The sequence below is a fragment of the Sinohyriopsis cumingii genome, chromosome 3, assembly GCF_028554795.1.
Source record: "Sinohyriopsis cumingii isolate HCF-2022 chromosome 3, ASM2855479v2, whole genome shotgun sequence".
NCBI lineage: Eukaryota > Metazoa > Mollusca > Bivalvia > Unionida > Unionidae > Sinohyriopsis > Sinohyriopsis cumingii.
In genome coordinates this window covers 107,427,193-107,453,530 of record NC_142963.1, presented here as the reverse complement: position 1 = coordinate 107,453,530, position 26,338 = coordinate 107,427,193, and the positions used below count along the sequence as shown (strand labels likewise).

General features: G+C 35.1%; 2 protein-coding genes across 6 annotated transcripts in view; one reads left to right on the top strand and one right to left on the bottom strand.

Moving 5' to 3' along the window:
• LOC149803500 (small COPII coat GTPase SAR1B-like) overlaps nt 1–9,056 on the bottom strand; it is a 46,968-nt gene extending 37,912 nt beyond the window's left edge. For 2 of the 3 annotated variants that reach the window (XM_089953234.1, XM_089953233.1), the window contains exon 1: nt 8,993–9,056. The gene's annotated coding sequence lies outside the window, so the exon portion shown is untranslated. The remainder of the gene's footprint in view (nt 1–8,992) is intronic. The other variant, XM_089953235.1, reaches the window with a different exon arrangement.
• Nucleotides 9,057–9,115: 59 nt separating this feature from the next.
• LOC149803499 (small ribosomal subunit protein uS3m-like) lies at nt 9,116–19,214 on the top strand. Of its 3 annotated transcripts, none has more exons than XM_089953231.1 (3): nt 9,116–9,188; nt 14,674–14,893; nt 18,835–19,214. In XM_089953231.1, the coding sequence occupies exons 1-3, from the start codon at nt 9,147–9,149 to the stop codon at nt 19,125–19,127; spliced, it is 555 nt and encodes a 184-aa protein (XP_089809357.1). In that variant the 5' UTR covers nt 9,116–9,146; the 3' UTR covers nt 19,128–19,214. The 3 variants fall into 3 exon arrangements, with proteins under 3 accessions (XP_089809357.1, XP_089809356.1, XP_089809358.1); XM_089953230.1 differs by having other exon boundaries at nt 9,131–9,203; XM_089953232.1 differs by lacking the exon at nt 9,116–9,188 and adding an exon at nt 9,234–9,389.
• The last annotated feature ends 7,124 nt before the right edge of the window (nt 19,215–26,338 follow it).

Sequence of the window (26,338 nt, the reverse complement as noted above, 5' to 3'; positions counted from 1 at the left end):
TTTAATTAAAACAGCTATACATATAAAGGATGTGCTGAATTTTTTGTCCTAGTCTCCAGGGGTCTTTTGTAAGTGCCAATATGTACTGATCTTGTGAAAGATTGTTTTAATGCATGCTGTCATTTTCAAGGTAACTAAATGATCAGATGATAATTGTTAATAATAAAACTCAAGCAATTTCTGACAGATGTGTTTGGAAATAAAAGGCACTAATCAATAATGATTAATAAGATCAATATCATCTGAAAGGTCAAGTATCAACACACATAACCAAATCAACCAAAATGTTCAAATGAGTGAATGTGTGTGTGTGATTTGGATTTTTAACGTAGCTTTAAAAAAAATTCAGTCATATCGCTAAGATGTCTGCAGTGTGGCAGTTTATAGTGATGTCTAGCACTGGGGCATCATGCTGCAGACAGTCACATTATCCTGACACCAGGCCGACCAGTCCTAACACTAACGTCTTAATGCTGAGCGCCAATGTTAGTACCATTTTTGTAAGTCTTTGGTATGACTCGGCTGAGGATCGAACCAACAATCTCCCACATCTGAGACGGACGCTCTAACCACTATGCCACCGAAGCGGCTCAAATGAGTGAATGAGCAAAGGACACAAATGACTGGTTGCTGGATCCAATGGAACAGACAGATATAGCCATGATATTGAAAATTGCAACAGGATATAAGGTTTGAGTTATAACACATGTACCTACAGGTTATCAGACAGAGGATTTGATCTGAAAATGTTCTGTATGTATTGCCAAACAGTCCATTCGACCGGTAATAACACAAACGCCTTGAAAAATACTGGTGTCAAAAATGTATGCTGAATTGTCAGGGATAGAACTGTTTGCACCAATTTCACACTTTTAAATAAACTGGTTAGAGCAGACCCAAAACATCCATCAGAAAGGGGGCTACTATAGTGAAAGTTACACAAGTCATGCATGTGCATTTATTCAAACTGAAATAAATTTTAATTACCAAAAGTATGTTCAATCATGAATGTTGATTGTTCTGCAACTTAAATGCCATAAAAAAAACTTCCATCACAGTGCATGACATTCAATCTGGATGATTTAACATTGATTTTGATGTATTTATCTGGGCATGTAAATAATGACCTTTCAAAGGAATATGGACACATGAGGATCCAAATAAAGTGAATAATTGCCATTTAAAGATGTGCAAGCAAATTCCAACAAATGACACACGTTCCTGAAATAGTTAGTTACGAATGCCTACATGACCTGTATGACTTTTGCTATAAGTCCAATACTGGTCCATGTAGTTACCATGAACACAGCAAACCACCACAAACTACCAATAAAACACATTATAATGCTAACTGATCTGTGAAAATATGTTTTATGTGAACAAAATGTGAAACTTATCATATAATACATGAAGAAATTTTGAAATAAGACTGTTGTGTGCGTGATTTGGATTTTTAATGTAGCTTTAACAAGTTTTCAGTCATATTGCTATGGTATCTGCAGTGTGACAGTTTATAGTGATGTCTAGCACTGGGGCATCAAGCCATAGACATGTGGCATCAGGTCCCATCCGGGTTATATTATCCTGAAACCAGGCCAACCATTCCTAACGCTAACCTTTTAACATTGAGCACCAAGTGTGGCAACTGCTAGTATCATATATATGTCTTTGGTATGACTCAGCCGGGGCTCAAACCCACGACCTAGTGCATCCAAGACGGATGCTCTAACCACTAGGCCACCGAAGTGGTATTATGTATATATATTTAATCCCTCTACCCCCACTGTGAGATATATATACCACATCGACCAATTCTGCACAACGATCAAAAATTCCTGTAAACACTGGATAATGTGTTGTTTTTGGTCAAAAATCCAATCTGTAATAAGAAAAAACGGTCTTCCTTTAATTAAGGAAAGTTATTTTCATAAAGTGTGCACAAATATCCCACATTTCTACCCTAATTGCATATCAAAATGTGATTTCTAAATGTCACCATTAAGACACACTCCATGACCTTGAACTTTTAACCTAGAAAATCCTATTTACTATGTATATTTAAGAGTCATAAATAAAATACAGTACACAGGGTTCATAAAGAATTCTGAATGATAAATTCAAAGACTTTTCCCAAACTGTCAAAGACCACAAACATAGATTTCCAAGACCTATTTTCACTAACATTTTGTATACAAGTCGGAGATCTCAGAAACGCTTAATTACACGTATTTGGACACCAATTTTTGATCTGGGATGCAGAAAATCACTGAGGTGGGAGTCCACCGTACGCATGTAATAGGTGTGCGGCAAAATTCAAAGACTTGCCAGTCCTGCTTCAGCCAACTGCATTGTGGGAAAATGTGTTAATCAATTAACTGTGCTGATATTTACAGTGACAGAATTCAGTGACTGAAAGACCCCTTGATGTACATACATGTTGCCATTATAACAGTACATCAAAAAGAACATGATGCAATAGCTGGGCGGCTAGTTCAAAGGCTCTGACTGGCGACCAGGTGGGGAAATGTACTTATATTTACAGTGATTGAATTCAGAGTCAGAAAGACCCAGAGATGTACATGCGGTCATTTATAATAGTACATCAAATAAACAACTTCAGTTTGCGTTATTGTGTTCATTTCCGAATGTATCGGAATAAGTAGTGCACATAACCTTAGAATCAAGACATGTTGAGACTTAAACAAAATGCCATTCATAAATCTGTATAAGTATTCCGGGGTTAAACAGCAAACTTACAAAAATTCTAACGAGATTCAGAAGAGTGCCAAAGCTGCTAGAATTGATAGTTCGGATAGGACAGTAGTTAAATGTAAGAAAGTGTGTGATGCCTAGCTTAGTGTTTGGAATAAGTCCTTACTTGGACTGACAAAATTCAGTATCACTCTGATGGACGAACAAGAGCTATTTAAGAGGAACACTGACTGACCATACTTTTTTTTAAAATGCCTCTTGCCTTAGCCTGGTTAGTTCTAGTGTTGTAGTGAAATGTATTCATTAAGACATCAGTAGCTAGGCCTAGTTTTGATATCAATTATGCTGACAAACTCTTGCCCATTCACAAGCATATGTTTTGACAGCTGATTGATCATTAACCCTTTTCCGAGTAAGGTAACAACTATCAATTTCCTGCATCATATCCTTTGATGATAAAACATACAAACATGTGTTTTAAGATCAGAATCAGTGATCTGGATATATATTAACTGCCTCTTGTACACTATTTTGTACATTCCACAATACACATCTTTCTTTCTTCAGAACCAGGATGTAAACCTTAGTCTCTACCACAGAGACAAAATTCATTTAAGCAGAAAAGGAACCTCTCAACTACTGAGAAATATTAACATGTATGCCCCCATTTTCAGGCACTTTAATGAAGAGTGCTGTCTCAAATGTGGAGAAACTGGGCACATGGCACAGGTATGCCATCATGGCAAACAGATTGAGCGTTTCAGGTGCCATAAATATGGACACAAAGACTTTGTCCATCAATGTATACATATTAGGAAGCTGGCAAAGATGAGAATACCAATGTTTCAATTACAAAAAATCTAAATGTACCCAGTGGGACTCTTGATTCTAACTATTCAATGGACACTATTGTAGATGCAAATGTAAATGGATTTTCAGGATTTGTATGTGACTTTGAAGATGCTAATATATATATGAACATTTAAATATAGAAATAGGATGCAAGAAAGATAATAGTATGGAGATAATCTCAGCGAGTACCCCATTGCATGATGACATACATATATTGATATGGAACTAAATACAAAAGGTTTTAACATAGGTCACTTAAATGTACAAGTTATAGTGGGAAAGATAGACCAGATTAAGTTAATGTTGTCTTCCAAGGAAAATAATATACATGTTTTAGGACTCACTGAAACCAAATTAAATGCTAACCACAATGATGATCTATTTCACTGTCAAGGCTACAATAAACCATTATGTAGGGACAGAGAGACAGCAGGGGTGTGTGTGTGTCTTGTTGTATACATTAGGGAAGAAGTAAATGTAAAAAGGCGACTTGAGTCACATGAAGCTGAAAGTATCTGGGTGGAAATTTTTTAAAATAATGCAAAAGCATTCCTAATTGGTTTCATTTATAGACCACCTTCCTCCAAAGCATTTTGAAATGATAACTTTTTGAAACAAATGGAAAATGTTCCAGCACAGTAGAAAGAAACATATTATACTCAGAGATATAAATAAGGACCTTTTCAATACTCAAATAAGGAACAACTGGATGGAATTTATTGAATCATTAGGCCTAGACCAGCTGGTAAATAAGCCTACAAGGGTAACAGAAAAATCGAGCACTCTCATTGACCACATTTATACCAACCTACCAGACAATGTGGCTTGTGTTAATGTACCGACTGTTGGTCTTAGTGACCACTATCCTACTTTTTTGACAAGAAAGGTTAAATGCAAGAAAAATACACATAAAACGATCACTTACAGATTGTTCAAAAACTTTAATGAAGAACAATTTCTTAATGACCTATATAAAGGTCCGTGGAATATGATCCAAAATTTGGAAGACACAGATGAAGCCATAAGGGTGGAGACCGACTTATTCATGGATGTAGTATCTAAGCATGCACCACTGAAAGTACATCGAGTAAAGGCTGAAATTCAACCTAATTGGCTTACACTACTGAAATCCTAGATGCTATGAAAACATGAGACCAATTCAAGGCTATGGGAAACCATGCACAATATAAACTATGGAGAAATAAAATAACAAGTATGATTAAAAAAGCTAAAAAATACTTATTATCAATCATTGCTTGGAAACAAAAATAGCAACACAAACTCCATTTGGAAAGTCTTCAATGAACTCAATGGAGGAACGCCCAAAAAACAGACAAATAAAATTCACTCACTTCTGGTAAATGACACCATAGTCACTGATGAAAATGACATTGCAAAAGTTTTCAATGATTTTTTCCCCAACATTACCACAAAGTTAAAAGAACCAGTGACAGAAAACAACTTTAATGAACTGAAAAAGTTCTGCAGCAGCAAAATCTCTAAGGAGGTATGTTTCTCTATCCCACCAGTATCAACAAACTTTGTTAAAAAATGTCTCAGTGAACTTGATACCAAGAAAGCTACAGGACTTGATCAGATTGGTCCACGACTCATTAAATCTGCTGCCTCTGCTACTGTAGATAGCATAACATTCATAATTAATTTAAGTATTGCAACTTCATCTGTCCCTAAAATATGGAAAACTGCAAAAGTAACTCCTATTCACAAATCTGGTTCTAAGGATGATGCTGATAACTACCGACCAATCTCAATACTACCAAACTTGTCAAAATTGATTGAAAAACATGTCCATGGCTCATTCGTCTCATATTTAACCAAACACTTGCTGTTACACCCTAATCAATCAGGCTTTAGACAGAACCATTTCTGTGAGACTGCCGTGATCTCCCTAACTGATAAATGGCTTCAAGCACTTGACCATGGTAGAATAATAGGAACTGTATTTGTAGATTTCAGGAAAGCTTTTGACATGGTGGATCATAAAATACTTTTGAAGAAATTGAAAATCTACCAGTGTGATGAAAGAACAATTAGATGGTTTACTTCTTACTTAAGTGAGAGAACACAACATGTTTACATAAATAATGTTCTGTCTGAACCTGAAACAATTAGATATGGAGTACCACAAGGCTCAATTCTAGATCCATTACTATTCATTTTATTTATTAATGACCTACCACTTTTACTAAGAGACTCAATATCATCTACAGATCTCTATGCAGATGATACAACATTGTCAGTCATCCAAAACACAAAGCAAACTTGAAATTTCTTTACAGAATGCCCTAAACAAACTGGAAAACTGGTGCACATGTAATGGCATAGTGGTAAATACTGGTAAAACTAAAATATTACTTATCTCAACATGGCAAAGAAAGACAAATCTTGATAGTGACGAACTATGTCTGACATGGAAGGATACAAATTTGCAAATGGCCTGTCATGATAGACTAATTGGTGTTCTGGTAGATTAATAACCTATCATGGACTGAACATATCAAATGTATCAGTAAAAAAGTCAATTCAAGTTTATGGCTTCTCAGTAGGATAAGACATTTTCTCCTTGAAAGGCACAGAAAACTATTTTATAACAGTTACATACAACCATATTTGGACTACTGTAGTACAGTATGGGGTAATTCAAATGATAAAAAACATAGCAAAGCTGGCACATCTTCAAAAAAGAGCATTTGGGCTAATATCAATTCAGAAAGAAAGCAAGGAAAATTTAGCTGGTAGGTTAAAAATATTACCTATTAAAAACCGAATCTGTTTGAGACAAGCCAAATTAATGTACAGGATATCTCAAAATAGTGCTCCTGAATATTTACAATCACTATTCCAGTATAGGCTACCTGGTAATACTCCCCACCTGCGATCCATGTCTACCAAACAGTATAAAATTCCCAAACCAAATAAGGAGTTGTTTAAAAAAAGTTTCCAATACTCTGGAACTCTGCTCTGGAATAGTATTCCAGTTGAGATTAGAAATGCCCACTCTATTTCCTTCTTCCAAACCCAATATATCCAGTGGCTTCAGAGATGCAGCTTAAATAAATAAATTCCTTTGTATGAGGGCCTCAAGGTAGATTAGTTTTTAGCTAATTATGTTAACCTCTTTAAATAAGGTCATTATTATTATTATTATTATATTATTATTTTGTCATAAAATTAGTTTGAAACTGTAAGTGAACCAGTAGGTCTAACGGGAAATAATGGCGGACTTCACTAAGTCTGGGATGTACCAGTTTATTACATTGTCTGTTTTCGTAAATCATAGGGCGAATATTTTCAGAAAAATATACAAATCATTGAAGGCAAAACCAAGGTATTATTTTAGTAAAGATTTAACTTTAAAATGCAAATTATGTAGGTCAGAAACATATAAACAATGCTATGTTGTGGAATTCGCGAGATGCGCTTTAAGGTCTAAGCTATTTTCCGACTTGACACGTATATGCGAAAATACGGGGGAAAAAAAAGAAGCAAATCAGGTACTATTTAACCATTGCCTAAAATTACTACAAGGATGTAGACAAATAAATAAACCATGCATTTGCAATCCTGTCAATGGACTGTTGTAATGAAGCTCTATTATAGTGAGTGATTACATTACGAAAAACCTCTCCATGTAAAAATAGTTGCACTCACATTTGTGTTGATTCTGTAGGAAAGAAGGGACTGCAACTTTTGATGGTGGGACTCCCATTTTTACCAAAATGGGAGTCCTGGACTCCTAGTTTTAAAATCCTAGCAAGACCTCTGCAAGCTATATTATATGAGAAAACAATTAATGCAAAATACTACAATATTGTTTAATGGTGAAATTAAACTGAATGGGTCATCAAAAGAAAGAAACCATGACAACTCAACTACATCCAAATCAAACAACATTGGACAATTTTATTTGTGACTATGGAAAGAAATTAAAATGTTTGGGTTTATTTCAATTTTCAAAGACTTTTAAAGACCTCAGGGTAATCCACTCAAGGCCTTGAAAATGCTACCTCATTTTTCCCAAAATGTCAAAGACATTCAAAGACAGTATGAACCCTGTCATATAAAAGATGGAAATGTATACATTAAAACAATACTGCATTTTAATCCAAGTTTCCAATTTTGCAAGCTGTCCCACACATACAAAATCATCTGCTATCCAAAATGTGAACTTGCCGCTAGAACAGGATTCTCAAGAAATTCCCTGGCATATAGCTGTTTCTAAATTCGTTAAGTAGTTTTTTTCCCATAAATGAGACATTGTAAACACATTACATCCTATTCATTGTTGGTTCTCTTCAACATAATAGCTTTTTTTCTTCATAAAATATTTAACTTTACTTTCTACATGATCAGTTTAGTTTGCTTAATATCTCTTACCATTTATTGGCATTGTTGTTGTTGATGTGGGGTTTAACGCCATTTTTCAGCACACAATAGGCTATACATAGCGGCCAGTATTAATGGTGGAGGAAGAACCCGGAAAAACACCGGAAAAGAACCACCGACTCACAAGAAGCTACTGGCAAGCTTTCTCACACACACGTAAGCTGAATCTGACTCTCGAACTGGTGCAAACTGAGGTGAGATGGCAGTGATCCATAATCAAGATCGTTTGAGTCCACTCGGAGCCCCTATTGGCATTGTTGTTTATTTTTGTAAAACCAGCTATAAACCTGACCTAATTACTCTAACGAAATGCTGACAGAAACAGTCTAAAGTAATATATTTCATTTCCATAGCCCGATTAATCAGCATTACATCTTTTCAAAGCTATGCGCAGAATAGGCCGACATATCCGATATATCGCGAGTAACAAAAACAAAGGGGTGGTATCCGGTGTTTCCAAAATTAATATTTTGAACAGAATATTCTGGTGACAACTGTCTCTTTTCAAATGGTAAGCATTGCAGTATTTTATTTTCGTCAATCGGTTGAATTCATTATGCGTTTTGCTTCAACACTGGTGACGGAAACATTAGGTGCGCAGAAGTGGACGATAGCATTGTATATACAAAGGTGGTTTGCATAAATACATGGATCCTTTCAGATACTCTTCATTTCACTGGTCACGAGCTGTGCTCAAACAATGTACGAATCCGCTTCAGTAAAGATTTATTTAATTCCGCGTGTCTCGGATAAATCTCAATCTAAATATCTTTCATTAAGTCCATTTACAAAAACATTCTGAGATGTAAAGACGTGATGTACTTAAGGAAGCACCCACGTTAATTCCATCGACGATCCCCCCCCCCTTTGAGAATGTACATCTTGCTATAGAGATTCTGAATTTTCAAGCTTAAAACACAACACTGATAACGATTTAACATAAGTCCAATCGTTTAAACTTATAATTTATAAAGGAAGTGATTTTTCCACAATCCCACATAAATATAAAACTAAAACAGACCTAACTATGATTCCTCTTCGTATGACACGAATCAACTGAAGAGAATGACGTAGAGCATATGATACAAGTAGTCCGTTCATTGGTTTATCTGTAATAATGGACCAATCAAATCATATTTCACAAATCCTATTCGGTGCAAGGGCAAGGCTAAAATATGGCGGCTTACTGCCGAAGTTGCAGCGTTATTATCCAGAAGGTGAATTTTCTAGGGGTGTGACATTTTCCTACATATTTGGTGACATTAAGCAATACTTTTACGTTAGCGTTTCAATTATGCCTTGTTAACCGATCAGTTTCATATGAGCTGATCATTCTGCGACTTTGACAAGATGGTAATGTTCCTTACAGAATTTCCCTCTCCTCAGCGAAGAAAATTTGAGACACTTTATTGTCTCGGGTATGCATTGCTTCAGCCAAAACAAAAACAAAAAAAAAAACATTCGGCCTAGGATACGGGCTGGTTGTAGATGAAAAAGTATCAGATATAACGTCTTGGTGTGTGGGTGTTGTCTTATAATGTAATACGCCGCCCCGGATCATGTTCTACATGTAAGACCTTGACGCTGATATTTATGTTTTGGACGTCGGGTCTTACTTCCTAACGAACAGCGCTGTGTAGCGTGTTTTGATGTCAACTAACATCGTAACGAAAGTCAGATTTCCAGAAATATCTCCTACAACTGGCAACTAAAATAACGGCGGTTTTTTTACAAAGTATAATGTTTTTATCTGACTTTACTTACCCTGACGTCTTTTCTCTATTACTAATTATTAGTACCCATACTCCTACCTCGTGGACATGAGCAGATACGTGCCACTGGAGCAAGCTGGGTGTGATTCACACATATTCTTTGCATATAATCCAATAAATTGAGTACTCTTATTTAATACTGGAAGTATCGAAAATCATTGTAGAAATAGTTGTATAATCTTGTTTACCTTTTTTATCTGATATTTTCGTTTAGATTGTCCGTCATGTTAGTGCAAATAATGATTACTTCCATTCTCAGCCTCGTTTGTTTGTGTGCCATATAAGGACATTGAGGCCTTATTTGGAAACATAAACAAACCGTAGTAAAAATTTGGTGCGGTTTGCATATGAAATTTTGCGCCACTTAATAATAATTAGCAATAATTATGCTTATACCTCTCTTGGGGTTGGCATATATGAGCCATACAACAAAGCACTTCAGGTTCACATTTAATACAGTTTCCCTTTGATTGGGTAACTGATCGCTAGGATCGACAGGTACCCAGTAGAAATTTCCCAAAATGTTGACATCTCAAATGAAGGGTATGACATCATCCATCATCCATTAATATTTTTCGTTTGCAGAAACCCCTCAAAACATTTGTCAGTGGATGCTGATCCATAATGGGGCAGATTATGGTTATGTGCCTGTGAAGCTAAGTGTCATGACTTAATGCCTAAAAATAGTCTCACCTGGTCAGTGTTGTATACCCCATGCACAAACTTTGTAACATGGTTGCAAAGTTTCAGTAGGTAGGGTTACATGAAGACGATTGAAGCAAAGTTACATTACATCTTAATAGTAAGTGCCATTTTGCACACATTGATATGAATAGAACAGCATAGTTCAGCATAAGCATCACATTGTGTGCACTCTAAGTTTTGTTCTTGTTGTCTGTAAACAATATGGCAGTGCGTATCAAGTCTGTTGGGTAATTGCTGTGTATAGCAACAAGGCAGAATCATAACTTTCCATGTTCTATATGGCTGCCATTACTAAAAATAGACAAACCCTAAGACAGCTTTTTAAAATCCATTCAACAGAATTTGACAAAGTTTGACAGCATTCTAGCCAGAGTATCTTTCAAGTTTGTTTAGGTATTATATATTCATTGTCAAAGACAGTTTATGTTATAAAAAGTAAAAAAATTTTAAACGACTCCATTCTCATACTCCAGAGAATTAGACCAAATTTCACACAACATATTCTGGCATAGAGGTTTTGAAAGTTATACAGATGATGCTGATCAGCCATCAGATATGGCCACTATTACTAAAATTAGAAAAGCCTTGAAATGACTTGAAATCTGTTCAGTAGAATGTTATCAAATTTGACAAAAATGATCCTAAAATAGATGGCTTTGGATTTGTGCTGTTGATGCCAATCAGCCGTCAAATATGGCCACCATTGCTAAAATGTCCTTGTACTACTCAGTAGAATCTAAGTTTTATAGAAAGCCTTCTGGTTTGGAGACAAATGATACTTATCCACCATCAACTATGGTAACCATTAAAATGGATAAATAATGTATGCAGCTTGCAGAATTTACTAAAATTGATTGAAAGCATTCTAGTTTTAAGGACCTTTGAATTTACTCAAATAATACTAATTTGCCATTAGATTTAGCCAATAATTGAAAATATTTTTAATTCTTAAAAGCTACTCTACATAAGTTAAATAAATTTGACAGAAATTGTCTTGATCTGATGGACATTTCAAGTTTAACTGCCATGAAATATGGCTGCTATTACTGAAAGGAGAAAAATCTTTAATAACTTATTACAAAACAGTTGTTGACAGACTATGATTAAATTATACAGAAAGTGGTTTAGCTTGAAGGCCTTTCATATTTGTACAGATGATTCCATTCCACTATCAACTGTTTTCATTAATTAAAGTATGAAAACATTTATACAAGTTTATCTTTAAACAAATTCAGAACAGGATTTGAGTATCCTATTGAGGAATATCAGTAATATACAGACAATAATGTTATATATAAATGAAGATACAAAACTGTAGAAACCTTGAAACGGGTATTTTCATGACGTGTAGTCAATAGCATTAGCATAAATTTAAACAATCATTCAGCTGACCCCAATTTTTTGGCCAACTGCTCTTGCATTTGGCTGTTATGCGCATGTCAGTCACATGAGTGATCTCAGGTCCATTTGGGCCTTTTCAAGTTGTGTTCTATTTATGATACCAACATGCCCTTGAGCAAGTATTGTGTCAGAGGAAGAGGGGTCAGTGTAAGATTCTGTGTCATTTGGATTATTCTTGCTCCTCATGGTTGTAAAAGATTGGAATACTTTACTGAAAAATATTCAACAAATAGAAACAGATTTAAAACTGCAGAAAGTCTCACATAACCAAACAATCCTAAATTAGTGGAGAGAAATTTTTCATTAGTGATTTGAAGTAATTGTTCTGTTAATTAAATAATGAGTTCATTACACTTTTTATTCTTATCCACCTTTTTTTCATTAATTTTTCACTTTATAGTTCTTTCTGTCAGGTTAAAATGTATGTTTTATTTGATTGTCATTGAATGTTGTGTCTTGGTTGTGTGGTAGTAATCTGTTCAGGATGCTACAATTGTGACTTTTTTTACTGTGCTTATTTTTATATATGACATTCTTTAGGTTTCTGCCTCTTAAATCTTGAACTACAGCTAGGGCCTGATTTGAAATATGCCTCATTCCAAGTTAAGGATTATCCTATGTTTAATCAGTGCATGGTCTTGTTTTTCTTCTGTATTGTGTACTTTTTGTATTATGTGCAAGCATGTATTATTGTGTATACAATTATCTCAAATGTTAGATGTGCCTTTTATACTGTTTTATGTTGCTTACTGTATATTTTATGGCTAGTCTCAAACTTTTATGTATTACATGTCAGTTTTACCAAAAAAAGACAAATACTACTACTATAACAGACACAGAGCATGGTGTTATCCTGTTTGTATTTGGAGCAGGTAATGCAGAGACGAGTTAGATAGGGGAAGTAACTCCTGGTATGTTGAATCTTCACTTTAACATATTGGAAAGAAATATTCAGTATAGTTAAACTTACCCCAAATTAAGTCACATACTGTATATGATTTCACTCAAATGAAATTAGTGTTGTTAAGTATAAGACAGTACATGTGGGCCTTACTTCCATTGTACTTTTTATTTTTGAGCTGGTCCTTTCACCATTTATTAAATATGTTTAATACAGAAGGAGTTCAGTTTCCATACTGTCAAATTCAGTATATTTATTTATGTAATGTACAAAAGTCTTTTTAGTTTTTCAGGAACTTTTTATTTCTATTACATACAAAACATGCTGAAGTGGCTTAACAGAATTATGTCTGCTGACAGTTACTTCCAAACAGAAAGTGATTGACATAATTATGTGTCCTCCCTTGATATAATTTGATAGTTTCTATATAGGACCTCAAACGGTACAACTTTTAGCAGAAAATCTCAATAAAGGTAAATGCTTAAATATTTTATGAATTTTTTAATCAGTTTTCCATGAAGGGAGAGAAGACAGTATTAAAATATTTATAATGAAGATTATGTATATTTAGAGGCATATTGATGCTTGCTTATCATAAAAAAGGAACACAGTTAATAATATATTTAATATCTGAACAGTTTTGTTCCTCCATTTGATACAGTTTAATGTAGCATTACCTGAACCTTCCAAACCAATACTTATGTTGTGTAATTTCAAGTATAATATATAGTTTGCTGACTATGGCTGTGTAGTAGTCACTGAGTTAATTCATCTTTACATAAATCTTAGGTGTCAAATGTGTCTCTTAGTTGACAACCAGGTGAGTGAAAATGGATGTGCTTGAGAGAAAGTAGTTAGCGCAGAACCCACATTAATCTCCACTTTAAATGTACGCTGTATACAAAACTTGGCAAATGGTTACTGAAACACAATGACACCCGAGACAGTTTAATAAAGAGTTGGTAACTGATCCTTTGAAGAAGATGGAGTTGTTGGCAGCACTGATATGAGAAAGCATTTTGACCGTGTCAAGGAGTGGATCTGTTGTATGACAAATATTTGCTGGTATATATCTTTGTTGGGTTTAGAGTGGGGTGTAGCAGGTGATGGTCTCCATAATTTTAAGAAGAATAGGGAAGAAAATGTCTAGACCTCTGTTCTGATTTTATTTTTTATGGTCATTTCTAACTGCTCTTTAAATACATTATTGCTGTTATCATGCAGAGTTAAGTACCCTTCCCAATAACACCAAGGTGCCTGACCCAGGTTGGCCTGGATGGGTATTTTACCCATGACCATTGGTTTATTAGTACAATGTTCTACCAGTTGAATTACTGCACTACCCTTACAGGGTGAAAATATTTGCTTTGATCTCATGCCAAGCGTGCCCTAAAATCCTCTGTGTTATCATAGAATTTCTCAACATTAATCTTGGAAATTAATGAAAACTTGCTATTTGTAATAAATGTTCTGTGATAAAACCAAATGTGGGTTTTAAAGAATGTTATTCATCGGCAAAGGCAAAGATCAAAATGGATAAAAACAAACAAGTCACCACTATGAATGACCAAATAGCACATTTTGATTGGTTGAATGCCAGCGAAGACAGTATATTGTGTGTGTGTGAGACTTCATGCTGACAGTTTTTGCCAGGCCAGCTTTAGAGCCTTATGTTATGCGCTCTGAACATTGCATGATGATCCAATTTCAAGCCTTAGTGGCAGATAGAAGTATATCTTTGTCCTTAAAATGCTTTTCCATTTTGCCTCCAGATTTTGTACCTCTTGTTTTAGTCTTAAGATTATTGTTGTTTTTTTTAAAATAGTTGCAGAGTAACAGAAAAATAATGATCTTGATTTACCACTACTACTACTACCACTACTACTATTATTATGCTACTTATTGTTTTTATTATTATTATAGGCCGGCCAGCCTATGAAATGCCAGTCATTACTATTGCACTACATCAGGAGAAACTTTGGGACAAGTACTGTATGCAGGGGCTATAGTCCTGTTCAGAACAAGAATCTGCGAGCAGGAAAACAGAAAGTCTCCATCAATCATGACAAACCTCTTACATATGAGCAGACTCAGCCACCAAATCTGATTGGAGTTACAAAGGCATGGAATTCCTGGAACTCTGGTAATCTTGGCCTTTCTGGTTATTCTGATATTTTGGGATCAAGACTCATTTGCAAAGGTGAAATCTGGGTCATTATCGTCAGAGCATTGGGAAAATTAAGACCCTAAAGCATGGTTAGAAATTCATTCATACTCTATACTGCCCTTCCCATTCCAACACCAAATGACAATGAAATAACAAAGGTTTTATTGGTAAATATGGGCTACCAGCCCATATAATTGATAAATACAGATGTTAATGTCACTGAGTATCAAACAAGACTTTAAAAAAAAATAGTATTATGTTACTGATCATCTGGGAGACCCATGGTTTGCATGTGGTCTAAGGTACTTGCCTTTATGGTTCACTCTCATCTCAACTCTGTCCACATGGTTCTAGTTTTGGCTTAGCCAATGTAGGTATGTGCGAAAGCTTGCCAGTAGCTTCCGTTGGGGACAGTGATTCTTAATGGGGGTGTTCTGAGTTCTTCTGACTGTACACTTCTGCAATTGATTATGGTGGGAAACATGTTGGAAAGAATACACCTTCATATGAGATTCTGCATGAAAGATACAATGAACAGTTGTTAACTAAATTGTGTCAGAACTGAGGATGTGAATATGTATATATATAAAACTGGATCTAACAAATCTTGTGCCCAGAGCCCAAGGGCTACAAGAATTATGCCTCTGGGTAACTGTTAAAATCAGTTACTATTTAACACATGAACCCCTAGCGACGACTTAACAGGGCAGGAGGTAGTAGCCTACTGCCGAGCTCTGTAGTGTCATGGTCATACATTAATGCAATGATACCAAATGGTCTGGAATATCTAGTTGCACTTCAAAATACAGAGTGGGGCCCCGAGTGGTCTAAAGCACTCTCCGTTATGGATGACTGCCGTCTCACTTCTGTCTGCATGGGTTTGAATCTCGGATTCGGCCAATGTGGGTATGTGAGAAAGCTTGCCAGTAGCTTCCCAAGGGTCGGTGGTTCTTTCAGGACATTTCCCAGGTTCTTCCTCCACCATTAATACTGGCCGCCATGTATAGCCTATCGTGTGCTGAAAAATGTCGTTAAACCCTACAACAACAACAAAATACAAAAAAAAATATATTCATTTTTTGGACCCAACTTTTTCTACCCAAAATTCGCCTGTGGTTGGAATCCCATTTTGTGTCTGGATTTGAGACTTTTTGGTCTTAGATCTAAGGCAAACCGGTATGAACTGCAAACAGACAGATGAGCCTTTGCAAAAAGTAGGATAAGATGGGCATTTGGAATAAAGAGTGGTCTCGATACAAAATAATGGCTCAGTTTAGCACCAAAAAAGAAAAGAACTCCAACTTTTACTCTTCTGCTCATGCACGAGTCAAATAGCCAAGAAAAACAATGTTTCTAAAACAACTAGGCAGTATGTTATTGAAAGATCACCGGGGATTTGGTGTTTTCGGATCTCTTCAGAAATAGCTTTCTAAATGTGTTTCCTACTCGATTTTCAGGCAAAAATGACAAAAACCTCCAGAAATTAATGTGTTAAACTCTCTTATTGGCCAAGTCAGCCTGCAAACAACAAAGACCCTGATCATATAGCATAATGATCCTGCAGATCAAGATTTTTGTTCTTTTTTCTACTGATTACTCCTATAGTCTGAATATACCTCCCCGTTTGTTTGTAAACCCCGCCCACCCACCAATTTCCACAACGAAAATCTTTAATGTGATAAAAAGTGCACAGAACTTAGTCAATTGATTCACTGATTTATAATTTCTAACCTGAATATGACCAAAGTAGCCCTAATACTGGCATTCTTTGCGCCTTTCATGCTTAATGGACTTTCCATACTAACACAGTGTCATGTTTGTGTCCACTATGAGCGAGTTGATTCCCTTTGACAACATTGTGACATAGTTCATCCTATTCAGTAACTGTTGGATAATTCTGTAAATTGCCATAATGTTGAGAATTTACAGTTATATCCCTTTGCACACATGTACATAGAAATTACACCACTTGTTAAATCCACATGAAAGGCAGATTTGTAATTGTCATTCTTTCCCTTAGCTTGATTTGACATTGTAAATATCGGAAACAGACAACATAGAATTTCCTTCTATGTACATACATGTGTAGTCCTCCAAACACCCCTTCATGTAAAAAGGACTTGTCCATGAACTGGAAAGAACTGGCAAACAGGGTCGTCTTTTACACTGAAAACTTACGTTTGAATTGAAACATGCAGACGATAATGGTGTTAGGGTCCCACCTGGACATAACCAGGTTTGAAATTATAAATCAATAAATGAACCAAGAAAGTTTTGTGCATCTTTTATCTCATTTGTGCTTTTCATTTTTTAAATCAGTACAAGGAGGTATACTCAGACTATAACAAACTGCACAGACCCAGATCTGCTGGCGCATTATGCAACAGCATACACCAGTGGATTACTGTAGGAGTTCATAAATCGTTTTGTATGTCTTCAGAACATGGCTATAAACCAACTTGAGCAAAATATGAAAGGTTTGTTTTGTATGATTGGCAATGAGGTAAATGTTTTTACTGAAGAGACCATACTTTACCTCCAGCTTACTCCTTTGTTATTTACAATGGTGTCAAGAATTCACACATGCACCATTCTTTTACAATTTTTATTTGCAACTTTCTTTTCAAAAACCACCTGACCAATTTGCAAATGATTTTACAGGAAGCATTCTGGCATCAAAGAATGGGGCAGGCATGGTCATTGATCATACTTTTGGTCCAAGAATGGTTCTCATCAACTAAAACCAATGATTAAGTGAAATCAGTCAAACACCAATTTTAGTGCCAAATTTAATTTTGTGACATAGATAACCATTTCAGTCTGGCATAAGGGCCATAGTATGCAGACAGGCTGTGTAGTGGTGGATCACTGTATTTTGATTCTTCATATTAGCTTGTATATGATGCTCACCTATTAAGATCAGCAGACCTGGTGATCATATAACTCAGGAGCCTGAGATTGAGGTTTCATTTTCAGCCATGTAGTTACAAACGTAAATTTCTTTGGCATTGGCAGACATAATCTCAAGATCAGACTCAAAAGTTGCATGATTTCCAGAAGGAGTTTTAGCTTGTGTTTTCATTATCAGCCATAGCAGTCTTTCAAATGTAAGTGTGATTTGTTGAAACAATGTTTCAAGTTCAGACTCAAGAGTTTTATGATTTCCAGGCCATGGCAGAATTTTTCTTTTCTTCCTTGAAACTATTCTGACCATTCAGAATGCTGTATTTGTACACATGGAGAAAGATTTCCAAGTCTGGAGTAAAATTTATTACTGGAAATGTTAAGTGAGTTTCAGGACAGATGGGCCAGATCTGCAGTCACATAAGGTGCATTCTGCCTCAGATTTCAAATGGGAAAAGGATGCTCTGATTTAGAGTAAACCATGATCTGCTAGCACCTTGTTTGCTGTCAGATCTGGGCCTGTGCTGTTTTAATTTGTAGTACATTACACATGGGGGGGGGGGAAGTGTTATCTCCATATTTTAAATATTGATCCCTTGTGTATTTTTAGTTTATTTTTGGAGAAGAATAACATTGTAACTTCCAAACATCTTTAGAGTCCATTCATAAATGACTTGCTTGGGACAATGTAAGAGTAGTTAACATCAGCGACTGTATATTGTCTCTTTTAGATGATTCTGACTCTGACTGTCCAAACCTAATTGTTTTGTTAGGGTTTGTGAAGAACCCTTATTAATTATTATTACATCACTTCCTCATTGTAAGGACCTTCATTATAACACCATTCCTGTTAGTAGTCGGGTATGTGCATGAATCCTAGTTATGTAGTAGTGAAATTATATGTATAATGTACTTTATTATAAGGTGAACTCACTATAAGGTGGAAAGGTGTATGGCTTCTATGGACACTGTTATAATGAGGGAGTACTATTCATGCTATATTTCTGTTTCAGGAAGCTTAGAAGGAGAGAGGGAGAAAAATGCTGCTCAGATTGTATTTGAAGACATTTTTATCAGAAAATTCATGTATGGTACCTGGCACAATCTCTTTGCTAATGAGGTGATTATTAAAAGACGGTACAATCAGATTATAATAGCAGGATTAATTGTACAAAGCAATCATAATAACATCTATTTCCTTATTGGGTATACTGAAGAACTCCTATCCTTTCTGTTGAAGTGTCCAGTCAAAATAGAAATACAGACAGTGGCTGACAAGAAGGACATGATATTTCGATATATATAATGATCTACATTCTTGTATTTTTATGACGTTGAAACTTATTGTAACAGGTGTAAATGTGTATAGCTATAAAATGTTAACAAAACTTCATCTTGCTTTTTGTTTCATTTGCTAAATTCTCATCCTGTGTTTTTATCTCAGCCCTAATTACAATGAATTTGTTTTTTTTATTCACAAGTTACCATCTGTCTTTGTTGTATTCCAAAAATTGAGACCCAAGAATGATTCTTTAGTGAAGGCAAGAAGAACCCCTTTCTCCAGCTACACAATTTTGATAATGGTAAAAATGCCACACTGTGCAAACACTATAGCACAAATTTATATGAACAGAAATTGCACAAAATTCATTGTAGATTTAGAAGATATCACAAGAGCTACCTGGCCTTTTGACTTGAAGTATATTTTGGTTTGATCTACTAGATTCAACATTTTCTAGATATATTTCATATCTGTATGTGGGACCAATTAATAATTAGTGCTCTCCTTTTTATGTAGACATTGTGTTGATGGATGAGGAGTATAGATTGGAAATGTCAGGTGACATTTAATCAAGCAATAAATTGGCCCTGTATAAATCTAAAAAGTACATTTTAAAGGACTATACTGAATCTTGTCAGTCTATTGTCTACCTCCAAGATTATCTCTAAAATTCATGACCAGTGAAACTTATGTGATAGTCTTTCAGCCATCCATTAACACAAATTTGTTATCTCTACTTCTAAATAATGATAATTATCCAAGATCTTATTGGTCCTAAATGAAAATGCTGCCTCTCACAGATCCAATATAGCCAATATGGCAGCCATCTTGACAATTTGATCACTACTACTCCAAACAGATGGTCAGATCAATATGAAAGTTTCACTTAAGGGCTTTATATCGTGTCTAGTTGGTCCTAAATGGTACCAGTCTCCCATCCAGTATGGCAGTTACAAGGGACATCTTGAAAATCTTGTTACTGTTCTTCTAAAGTGGATGATTCTGCTGGCACATTGAGAGACTTCTTATGAGGTCTACTTGGCCTCAGATGAAAATGGTGCCTTTCGGATGTCCAATATTCTTCATAATAGATGTTTGTATATACGTAGGGGTTTTCACTTCTTATGATGTTGATCCTAAATGAAAATGGTGCCACTCTGACATCGAATATGGGCTTCATGATGGCTGGCTTAATAATCATGCTATCACAAAATCTGCGTAATTTTTATCAAATTTGACAAAGCATCCCAACAAAGACTGATTATAATTCTATACAACTGATTATGACCCTTATCAAGTATGGCCAGTATTACTAAAAATACTAAAAACCTTTTCAACATAACTTGACTAACTTAAATATACAGCACCACAACGAAGAAGGCTTTCAATTTATTTTACAAATGATGTGAATCTATCAAATATGGCCACTGTTGCTGTAAATAGAGAGTTATTTAAACAACTTATGGAGACAAATTGCTGAGCAGAATTTGATGAAACTTTACACATAGCATACTGGCATAAAGTACTTTCAGATTTGTACAAATGATGCCAATCTTAAACTAGAAAAATATTTGCACAACTTTTGAGACATAGCACCCTTATACTGTGCCTATAAATATTGAATAGATTGTGCTGGTATGCCATCAAGTATGGTTAACTGATCTGGTTTCTTTTTATGGGGTCTAAAGCCAGTTTTCAGCACTTGATGTGCTATGCGTAGCAGCCAGCACATTTGGTTGAGGAAAATCTCAGAAAGACCCCAGAAGAACCAGAACCCACGGGAAGCTACTAGCAAGTTTAATCACATAACGACGTTGGGTTAGTCAAGAGTCGAACCCATGCAAACGGGAGGATGTTTATCTGTAAAGGTGAGCACCATGGTATATGATAAAAATCAATAGAAACCTTAAAGCATTCATTTGTTATGACTCAATTGTCTTAAACTAAGCAACAGAACAGAGTGAGAATCAACAAGTTTTGTAAAATGAAAAAAATCATTTATTTCCCTTGTTTTGTTTTTAAATTCAACAAATAATTTATTTCCAATAATTACAAAGTGAAAAATAAAAAAATAACTTAGTATGGTGAATGAAATCCTAAATAGTCTTAACATTTTTATTACAAGTCCAGTAGTATAGAGTATTCCAAACAAGTTCCAGTGATGTTCCGAATGAAGTCCAATCTATTGTGCTGTTGTGCCAATAGTCTGGAATAGTTTGTGTTGCTTGCTGTCTTTATGTATCACAATGATATAATCCAAAATATCTTTAAATGAATCCACAGTAAAATACAAAATAATTACTTAGTCTTAAAGTTTATGAGCACCTTGTAATTCTAATGAATAATTGAAATAAGTTAAATCCTCTCAACTGAACACAATGAAATGACTCCACTAAGACTGATGTTAAAGACAGGAATAATCAATTTTCATTTAAACATCCCTTATAAACAAAAATGAAGATGAAATATCAGAAACTGGATAAAGGTTGAATGTTCAATTCCAGATCATTCTGACTTTGTCAACAAGGTCAGATCCTTGAGCAGCTAACTATTAAGAAATCAGGTTACCTGATTTTCTAATCCCATCAAATTCTTCAGCAAGATTTTCTTCTACACCTTCCAAAGGTCAAAAGGCCATATCAGCATGTTTACTCCAATTAAAAGTACAAGTCACTATCTTTAAACTACGTAATGTGTCTAAGAATAACCCTTGCAGTCTATAAGCATAACAATTAACACACAGTACATTTTCATAACAGATTCAATCAACAGCTCAGAAATTTTTACATAAAGCATCATACAGACAGTGTGTGAAACTCGCCAAAAATTTGTGCGAGCCTGCAGGACCAGTAACATGAAAATGCTACTGGTCCTGTCCATAACCAACTGTTCCTATATTTCATGATACAAGAGAAAATGTAGTCACTGACTCAATAGTAATTCCATAAATATCAGCTCTTAATAAGGTTCCTTATATAATGGAACATAAAAAAAACACAAAATAAGATATATATATCATACATCTTATTTATTGTTAAATTCAGCATAACATGGCCACTATATACTGACCATGACAATAAAGCTTGCTGTCCAGCTGATCCAGATCCATACATAATTCCTAATTTAAGCACTGATGACCAGTCTGAATTTCAGTTTAAATTAGAAGCAGAATCTTTATCCATTGACTCGTCACTGATGACAGTATCAGATGTAGACTTTAAAAATGAGGCTGTGGTATGCAACACACAGCTCCTCATGAAATCAGTTCTCTGGAAAGATTAGTCCCATCAGTTGATCCATGGAACTGGATCCAATGCATCATTATCAGCTGAATGAATTAAAAAAATTATTGATTGTATGTTGGTGATATAATTTGTTTAATGAGTAGACCATGTTTGTTTACATGTGGCATGTGATGGCTCCCATAAACTGCTTAGTCCTGTATAAACAATAAACTCCATAGTAACTCATGGGCCATCATGACTGATTACATATACACAGACCACTCTTTTTCAGGATATATCAAACAAGTAGTGTTGCTTTTCAGTAGATCTTTTTCCTTGGCTCTGTTTGGTTCTTTTAGCCTCATGGCTTCCAGGCAACCAATTCTTCCACATGATGTTGGGAATTGGAAGTAGCACATTGTCATATGTTGCAAATACACAGAAGAGTCTTGAATTGGAGTTACCAGCATCTAATGAACAGATTAAACACAACTTATCTTCTGGTCCAGATTCACAAGTTATCATGAGAAACAATTCACTGTTATTTATTTTTCAGTTGGTTTCCAATATTATAAAAATAAACAATTTCATGATTAAATTTACTCAGCTTGCCTACAAAGCCAACAAGCCCCTGTCTGCCATGAAATTGGCTGGCATCAGACTGATGGGCATGTGGTGATTTTGCATGCTGATATAGAACCAGATTTGTTGTTAAAGTATGGGAAGCAACCTATAATGAGGACTATTTAGAATCTTGAGTTTGGGGTTACAGAATTATTCCGATTGCAGAAAAGCTATTTTTGGAATACAATCTGCATAAATTTCAAAAGAAAAAGTTTTAAAAATAATGAAACATGTTTAAGATTGTAATGAATGTTTTATAAATTAAATGAAGAAATGTGTAAAAATGTTGATATAAAAAGTAACACTCTAAGTTGATATTTATTTGATACTCGTTATATGATTATATTTATGAGACTAGTTTGCAAAAACAGCAGTGGTTAACATACTGGACATCTACATAGGAGTACTGGGTTTGTTTTCCTGAAATGTTGGATTGGCCACTATGTTATATGTTTGGGCAGGGTACAATCTCATTGCAAAACAAAACAAACTAAAGACACCATGCAGAAAACCTTAAGGTGTGCTTAGCGTTATATCTCTGATGCATACCAGGAGATATTTTACTAAGGAAAAAAAGAGGTGTGGAAATTTAGTAATGATGCAGTGCAGCATCAAGGCTTTAGTATTAAAATTGTCTGATACATGTATTTCTTTACATATTTAATTATGTGTGAAGAAAATATTTTAAACATTTTCTGTAAAAAAAAATGTGTCCCAGATGTTAAATTTTTTTCACATTTGCTTAAAACTTTAGCATGTTTCTCAGTCTTTAATATCTGGAAGCAAATTTTATAAGTTGGGTTAAATTTAGTTTTACAGTTGCTTGTATAGCCATATTAATGAACCAGAAACATTTGTTTTCATATGTTATCACGTGTATTGAGCATTACTTAAAGGCATTGCTTATGTCCATTGCTATTGCCTGCAGATTATTTTACATTAATAGTATGGGTTTTTTTAACTTTTAAAAGAGAGATAATAACCTAGTATAGTTACAAATTAAATAACTTAGAACTAAAAAGAATTTAAAAAATATGACTTTTATAATCAAGAAATTTGGTCATTGATTGAAGCTAATCAGATGGTGGAATTCAAACCTTCAACCTTCATGTCATGTGTCCAATGCATTAAAACATTGAGCCACTGCAGTTCATTGTGTGCAGATCTCCATGCTGTACAAGTCATGGTTCCATGATTAGGGCCCCAAAGGGATTAGGACAGACCAGGTCATCCATGCTGACTGCAACATTAATATCACAAAGAGCCAGTTTAAGTGTATATACTTGAAGGGGAGGGATATGAACAGTTACCAAGTTGTTAATTAGGGCCAATTGCCCAGGGACTCTGAGAAATCCAGGGGATAATGCGTGTTGTATAAACGACAGATCGTGTTTGTGCCAAGATTCTGATCCGATCTGTATAATTTTGAAGGAAGATAAATCGCTTCAGTATTAATGTAGCAACTGTGTGCTCAAAGCTTTTCTTTCCCCTCAACAGTTTCATTACATGTGAATTTGCTTTCACATACCAACATTTGTCAACCACGCAGGTGAGTGATGTCAGGCCCATTTGAATCTCATTTATGAGAGGAATCACTGAGGATTTGAAATGGACTGAGATAATGTAGTATTTTTGATTTAAACAAACCTGGATATTGCAATCCGATCACAGAAATGAGGTGATAACTGTTAGAAATTTCTATAGAGATTGGATTTGTTTACAGATGAAATATAGTAAATAATTAAAACACTTTCTGCCCAATCCTGTTAGGTACTGTTAGGCCAGTATTATTAGGTAATCTTTGACTCCAGAATAAAACTAATAAACATCTAAAGATTTGGATAAACTCCAGGTATATTGAAACATTTGAATTGTAGTAGTGTTTAAGTTTTGGAAAAATATTTAGTTTTATATAGCTTAGTGCTCATGTGATAAAAAAAATCCCCAAAATTATAGGTTGGTTTGCATTTTCTTGCACTAATTTTACTTGAATATTTGCAAGTATGGGTAATTAAAGAGATATGTATGGGAAAGGTACCATCACTAATTGTCCATAAAGTAATAGCTAAATGAATATAAAAATATATACCAGGTCAGACCTCTTAACCCATGGGATAGGCTATGAAATCCACTCAGACTGCTGCCATGCACCACAAGAATATGTAACATAGTAAGTTTCATGATTGTACAAGGAAACTGACATATACAAAAAGTATGTACATTGTCATTGGTTCATGACCAACTTTTGATTTGTGATATAGTACTCCTTAGAATGCATATACATATTGTTTCATAATGGTACAAGCAACAGTGTTGCAGAAACTGACCTAAACATAAGTGCACATGATCACTGGAGTCAGAAAAGTACATCACAGTGACCTATTTCTGTATATATTGGTTTAGTAATGCTCAATGCTTGTACTTTTAGCACCATGCCTATACAAAAAAAGGAAGGCTAGTGTCATCTACATTTTAGTGGCTTGAGTTAGATTTTGCACTTTGTTCAAGACCACATGGGGCCCTGAGTGGCCGAGTGGTCTAAAGCGCTCACCGTTATGGATCACTGCCATCTCACCTCTGTCTGCGTGAGTTTGAGTCTCAGGCTCGGCTAACGTGGGTACGTGAGAAAGCCTGCCAGTAGCTTCTCGTGGGTCGGTGGTTCTTTCCGGGGCTTTCCAGGGTTCTTCCTCCACCAATTATACTGGCCGCCATGTGTAGCCTATCTTGTGCTGAAAAATGGCGTTAAACCATACAACAACAAAATCAAGACCACATTCATATCTGCATGCTATGTACATACCATCCTATCTAGGAATTGTAAAATTTTGTGAGGAAATGCATCTTGATAAGCACAACTCTCACTGCAGAAGTAAGTCATCATGGCCCATATTTTGTGCTTTGGGTTAAAAAAAATTTGTTTGATCTTCATTTTTCATGCACTGTTCATGCATGAATTGTGAATTTAATAATGATATGGATCTCATTTTGACAGGAATTTTGTTACATTTTTGCTTTTATCTCATTATCACACAAGATTTTGTCCTGCCAAATACATGTTATCCTACCTTAAATCGCAAAGCTTGGTTAGTGGATGTATCTGATAGGTATTAACCCCTTATTGCATAAGAGGTCTTTGTGACCTATATTTCATCCACCAGTGATTTTTTAAATTAAGAAAATTACAATTCATTTATTAGCTACTATTAATGTTAGAATCATTAAAATTTAAAGTTGTATATCTTGGTAGTATTAGACGCTCACAACCAAAAAAGGTCACTGCCACCTTTATTTTATGCACTACTAACACTGCTGAAGTATTTGTGTTCTCGTCATTATCACAAAATGAAGCCGGGTTGGGACTGGATTAGTGAAGACACCCAAAGCAAC